The 6,000-nt window shown below is 38.5% G+C and overlaps 1 protein-coding gene across 1 annotated transcript; it reads left to right on the plus strand.

Annotated features, from left to right (window-relative positions):
* Nucleotides 1–2,537: 2,537 nt before the first annotated feature.
* Nucleotides 2,538–5,485, plus strand: LOC143855009 (transmembrane protein, putative (Protein of unknown function, DUF599)). The gene is made up of 2 exons (XM_077365167.1): nucleotides 2,538–2,823; nucleotides 4,758–5,485. Exons 1-2 carry the CDS (start codon nucleotides 2,662–2,664, stop codon nucleotides 5,328–5,330), a joined length of 735 nt encoding a protein of 244 aa, XP_077221282.1. The 5' UTR covers nucleotides 2,538–2,661; the 3' UTR covers nucleotides 5,331–5,485.
* Nucleotides 5,486–6,000: the final 515 nt, after the last annotated feature.

Below are 6,000 nucleotides of genomic sequence, written 5' to 3' on the forward strand. Positions count from 1 at the left end.
TACGTGCATAGTTGGGCCCACTTAGGTAAAATAAATTAGTTTGCATTTTTTATTATTTTATCCTTAGTTGTTGCTGTGGATAAGACTCTTAGATGTAAGGTTTATCTAGATTAGCTTGCGTAGGAGTTTTAGAGGAATTGGCAAGTGGGTGTTTTATTTATAAATAACATGTAATCAGTTTTTAGAAGGAAGGAAGAAAATTGTTTCTGAACTGTCTTGTGCACAAAGGAGAATTGATCCTTCACTCGAAGTGGATCAAGAGGCCGATCTTCCCTCTAAGAAGATCAATCACGTTACGATCCGGATCGGGTTCGTAACAAAGTGGTATCAGAGCAAGGCATGGATGATCCAATGAATGGACGGTTGGAAGGAAAGCTGAGTTCTCTTGTTGTTGGACAAGAGAGAATAATCGAGGTGATGCATGAGATGTTTTCTAATATGAATGCAAAGTTCAACAAGATGGTACATTCGTTTGGCGTGAAGATAGAAGAGCCCCCATGTTTGAAGGAGATGAATGAAAGTTTCAACGAGATCACGTCGAGAAGGTATGTATGAAGAAAAGGAAAAAGAGGAGGAAAGAAGAAGAGCAAAAGAAATCAAATAGAAGAGAAAAGGCCACAAAAGAAAGGAGCTGTTGATTTTCAGTATTGTCGAGTTCGTCGCAGGAAAATTCATCATTCCTCTGAGCCTGTACGCCATCAAGAAAATCCTCATCCACGACTATTCGTGCGTCAAAATCCCAATTGTTCCAAACAAGCACGATGATGGAGCTTTGATGACAACATGATCAGTTAAGTTTAAAAATGGAGCAGCCCCAATTCCTAATGACAACATGCGAAATGCTAACTAATTACATGATGAAAAGAAGGAAAAGATCGAGAAAGAAAAAAAAAGTAGAGAGAAGAATTTTGGAAAGTCCCCATAAGAATCTCCAACCTTGAGTACAAGGTTGATTTCAAGGTGGGAGGATGTTACGTGCATAGTTGGGCCCACTTAGGTAAATAAATTAGTTTGTATTTTTTATTATTTTATCTCTAGTTGTTGCTGTGGATAAGACTCTTAGATGTAAGGTTTATCTAGATTTGCTTGGGTAGGAGTTTTAGTTGTTGCTATGGATAAGACTCTTAGATGTAAGGTTTATCTAGATTAGCTTGGGTAGGAGTTTCAGAGAAATTGGTAAGTGGGTGTTTTATTTATAAATAACATGTAATCAGTTTTTAGAAGGAAGGAAGAAAATTGTTTCTAAACGTGTCTTGTGCACAAAGGAGGAATGATCCTTCCCTCGAAGTGGATCAAGAGGCCTTTCTTCCTAAGAAGATCAATCATGTTACGATCCGGATCGGATTCGTAACTAAATCTATCACATGTTTGGGGGCTCCAACTATCTTCAACGGGGTTATAGCCCCTCTAAGCCCTAATTCATGGTTAAATAATTGTTTAATCAATGTGCACATTATCTAAAATGATACCAACTCTACTAGACTCCTTTCCTGGCCAATACGATGTTAAAAGACAGTTTTGCTAACAAAAGATAATATCTTAGCCCTCTAAAAACCAATACAAAATCTTAACACCTCTCCTCTCATTTTGTTTGTTCTTCCAGCCGGGCTTTTCATTTTCTTTTATAGAGACCCGAGGGGCAGCTCTATCGGAGGAGCTTGAAGCTAGTAAGATGTGACTTCTCTTTCATGATCTTTAGTCAGGTCTGGTTCATTACCCTAAGTTGTCATAAATACACTAGAGGGGTGGCTCCGAGAGGAAAAGGGGGCGAATATACCACTTCCCTTGTTTGAAACCCTCATAATATTTGATAAAATCAAAAGATATTCTGTTGAGGTGGATGATTACAATTAGGCCTTGATGAGTGTTTATATAAAACAGATAAACATAGAAAGACAGAGATAAGAAGGAAAAGAAATAAGAACAGAATATTCTTATCTAACCTAATTGTCGCTGATCTAATCTAATTACATAATCAAGCATAATTATTAATCTAATAATAGGGATGCAATTGGAGTCCGGTTGGATCAGGGCCAATAGAAAATACAAGAAAAAAACACAACCAAAAGAAAATCAAGATAAAATTAGAGGACGGAGGTCGGGTCGGGTTGCCAAGGCCTCAATCCTAACCCAACCCGACATTAAATTGGGTCAGACTTTAAATTGGGTTGGGTTTTTCTAACCCTAACCCAACCCGAGGAAATGCCAACCCAACCCAACCCGAGCCAAAATTGAGTTGAACCCGACCCAAGTTGCACCCCTATCTAATATCCAACCATCCAATGGTCAAATCTTATGATATCTGAATCTGATCTTGTACTCTTAACAATGTTCATGCTTCATTTTCAGGGTAGTTGTTAGGCTCTTTTCTGAATTTGTTTTGAGAAAACTGCCAAAACGTGATTGGGACCTCAAATCCTGCCCCAATTGTGGTTGGTCTCAACCTGATCGGGTGATCTTAGCCACAAAAGACAAAGAAGACTGATGCAAATAGTGAGAAAGGGGGGTGGAAATACCATTTTGTTTGGTGCAAATTAGGCCCACATCCCTTTTTTCTGAACTCTTTACTCTCCTCTCTTCACCATTTTCTTCGGTTGAAATTGGGCACACATTGAGAGCAGAAGAGAGTAAAGTAGAGGTGAGACAAGAAGAAAAGAAGAAATGGAGGAGAGGCACCTAGATTTTGTGCTGGTTCCATTGGGTCTGTTAGTGATGGGGATTTACCATATATGGCTTCTTTACCTCATCATTCGCTTCCCCAAACACACTGTTATTGGCCTCAACTCTGTTGCCAGAAAACGATGGGTCAAAACCATGATGTCTGTAAGTCTTAATTTCACCTTTCCTTTTTCTTGCCACCCTTTTTCATATAATTTTCATGGTTTTATTTTCTATATGAAACCCTAACTAGTTCTTCTTTTCCAATCAAACCCATTTGGTGTTTGAGGGTCTAATGCAAAATACAAAGTCCACGGGAATGTCTTTTGGAGAGTTCTGTGGTTGAGCAATTCAGGAACCTGCTATTAGATAATAATAAAAAATACAATGAAAATAAAATAGAGGGGATATTATTATTATTATTTTTGATAGGCAGTGGGGGTATGCTAATCCATATGGTTGTAAAATTTAATTTTAATTGATCTAATTTAACTTGTAAAGAACAGAAATCTTGTTTTCTTACTTAAAAAATGTTGATCCATGAACTTCCATGTTGAATTGTTAGGATTCCCAAATCCATTGATGGGAACCCCCAACAATCATCCTCAAGGGTACAGTAACTACCACACCCCGGTTCTGATACTACTTGTTGGGACCAGGGTAGAACCTACCCTTAAAAGCTAGCCCTTAAGGGGAGGGTGCCCAAAGTCCTTATAAGCCCACCCACACCAACTCACTTTTCCGATGTGGGATCTTTGGTTTCGCGTGGAACCCCCAACAGATACCAGAGGACAATCGAATGCAGTGAGAGAAGGAATACAAAGAAAAACAACGAAGGCCCTCAACGGGGAAGATATCAAAGATATCTAGAGACACCCCCACTTGGGCTAATCTATATGCATTGGCCGTTCTTCACAGGTGATGAAAACGAACATTAGAATTTTCTACTCAATCTTATGTAACCATCTGATTACATTGATCTGTCTCCCTCTACATTGAGCAAGTGTCCCTCTACATTGAGCTAATTTATCTGCATCCGCATGGCTCAAACATATTATCACAGAATTTGGATGTTGTGGACCCAAGTATTAACCTTGATGTCTTGAATCTCTCTTTTGTTTCTTTATGATTTTTTTTTCCAAATTTTAAGATTAGCTTTTAGAAGGGTCAATTTTGCTAGTAATAGCAGAAGTCCTCGATCTTATAAGAATTCTGCAACCAAGAGTTGAGCACCGGAGAAGATCAACCAATGAAGAGGCAGATGTTCTTGCTAAAGCGGGAGTGCTAAAGGAGGAGATTGTAATTTTCTCATCTATGTAGTTAGTACCTAGTTTTGAGAAATTGTAAGGGGACCACATATAGAATTCTAATCTTGGATGTACTCGGATTCAATCCACTTTTGTATATTGGCGGGGACAACTTGTCCCAACCTTTATTCAATAAAATTGTCAACTTTCAAAAAAAAGAAAGGGTCAATTTTGCTAGTAATGATACTAGGTGTGCAACTCAGCCGGGTTGGTCCAGGTTGAGGGCAAACCTAGCCCAACCCGAAGTAGCATTACTTCAACCCTATCTGGCCCAACTTGAGCTTCGGGTTGAGAGCTTTGTGTTGAGAGGGTTAACTCTAACTCAACTCACCTCTAAGTATCTCAATCCTAACCCAAACTGTCAAATCTGTTTTTCCAAATTGGGCTGGATTGGGTTCGCGTTGCTCAGGACAAAAACCCAAAAATAAAAATAAAAAATAGTCCTAAGATTTTGAAAATTGCGATAAAATCTAAGTAAAATTAGGCAGACGGGATCAGGTCTGGGTACCCAAGGCGCCAACCCTGACCCAACCCAAAATTAAATCGGGTTGCCTTTCCAAACCTAACTCCATAAAATGCCAACCCAACCCGAACCAAAATTAGGTTAAATCCAGTCAGGTTTAGGTCAAAGCCCGGCCCAAGTTGCACCCTTAGATGATATGGGTTTAAGCATAAACTACATTTGCTAGCCAAAACTAATCTTATTTATTTTTAGGTTTTCTTTCATTAATTGATCCATTAACTAGACTACAGCACCTTAATATTCAAAATTTTTTTTTGTCTCTCTGCTAGGATCCCATGAAGAACGGAGTTCTGGCGGTTCAAACGATACGCAACAACATAATGGCATCGACACTACTGGCAACCACGGCGTTAACTCTCAGTTCTCTAATCAGTGTAGTGGTGAGCAGCACTGCCAAATCTCCCATTTCTTCTTTCTTAATCTATGGCAATACGACACAACTTGTCTCTTCAATCAAGTACTTCACTATCTTGCTCTGCTTTCTCGTTGCCTTCCTATGTAATGTGCAGTCCATTAGATACTACGCCCATGCTAGCTTCCTTGTATCTGTGCCTCCACCAAGAGACTTCAGTGGTTCTGTTGCCTACGTCGTGAGGTGTGTGAATCGGGGGAGCCTCTTTTGGTCCTTTGGATTGCGAGCATTCTATCTGTCATTCTCTCTTTTTCTTTGGATTTTCGGGCCCATACCGATGTTTCTATGTTGCTGCGTAATGTCCTTGTTACTGTATTTCTTGGATTCAACCACGGATTTTGGGCGACATTTGCATGATTTTATGGGTGCGGAGGATGATGAGAAAAAGATGCATGATATCGAATCCCTGATTTCTAAAGATTTATTGTAAAACTACCTTTGTCAATGGCTACATGTTGATTTTGAGTTTTATAAGAATTTTTTTTCATCATAATCTTCAAATCTTGTAATTCAAGAGTTCTGTAAGTATAAAAAATGGATGTGAAACAATCAATTACTCAAAAAGCTTAAGCTGTTTGGTGTTAATTAATCATTTATACTTCAACAATGGAAAGTGCTAATTTGATTTCTGTCGTGCAACAAAGAGAATGTGTCATTTGACTCTAGCACCGGCTGGTTACATTAAAACATACATTTCCTTTCTCTAAGATGGTCCAACCTTTGGTGAATGAATCTATGAAGCTAGTTTTTCGGACCAGCATGTTACAATGGCCTTTGATAAAGAATTCGGTTTTTGCCAAGAAAACCAATGAAGTTTCCAAAGAAAGCCCACTTTTGAATTAAAGAACAAACTACCAAAATATTTCTAAGTACGTAATCATCAAGTGATAAGATTAAACCAACTAACAAGAATTCTAAGTGAGACGATTCATCAAACACCAAGAGAGCAATCACATGAGAACACCTAATATTTATGTAGAAAACCCTCCAATGAAAAGGGGAAAACCACGAGGTTACTCCGACAAAAATCTCACTAATAAAAATGGGTAATACAATGTCTTTCTCAAGTTTTTACTCAAAATTTTGAGGAAATACAAGAA

The sequence above is a fragment of the Tasmannia lanceolata genome, unplaced genomic scaffold (genome assembly GCF_043159265.1).
Source record: "Tasmannia lanceolata isolate RefF3 unplaced genomic scaffold, GAP_Taslan_0.1 ptg000020l, whole genome shotgun sequence".
NCBI classification, from domain to species: Eukaryota; Viridiplantae; Streptophyta; class Magnoliopsida; order Canellales; family Winteraceae; genus Tasmannia; species Tasmannia lanceolata.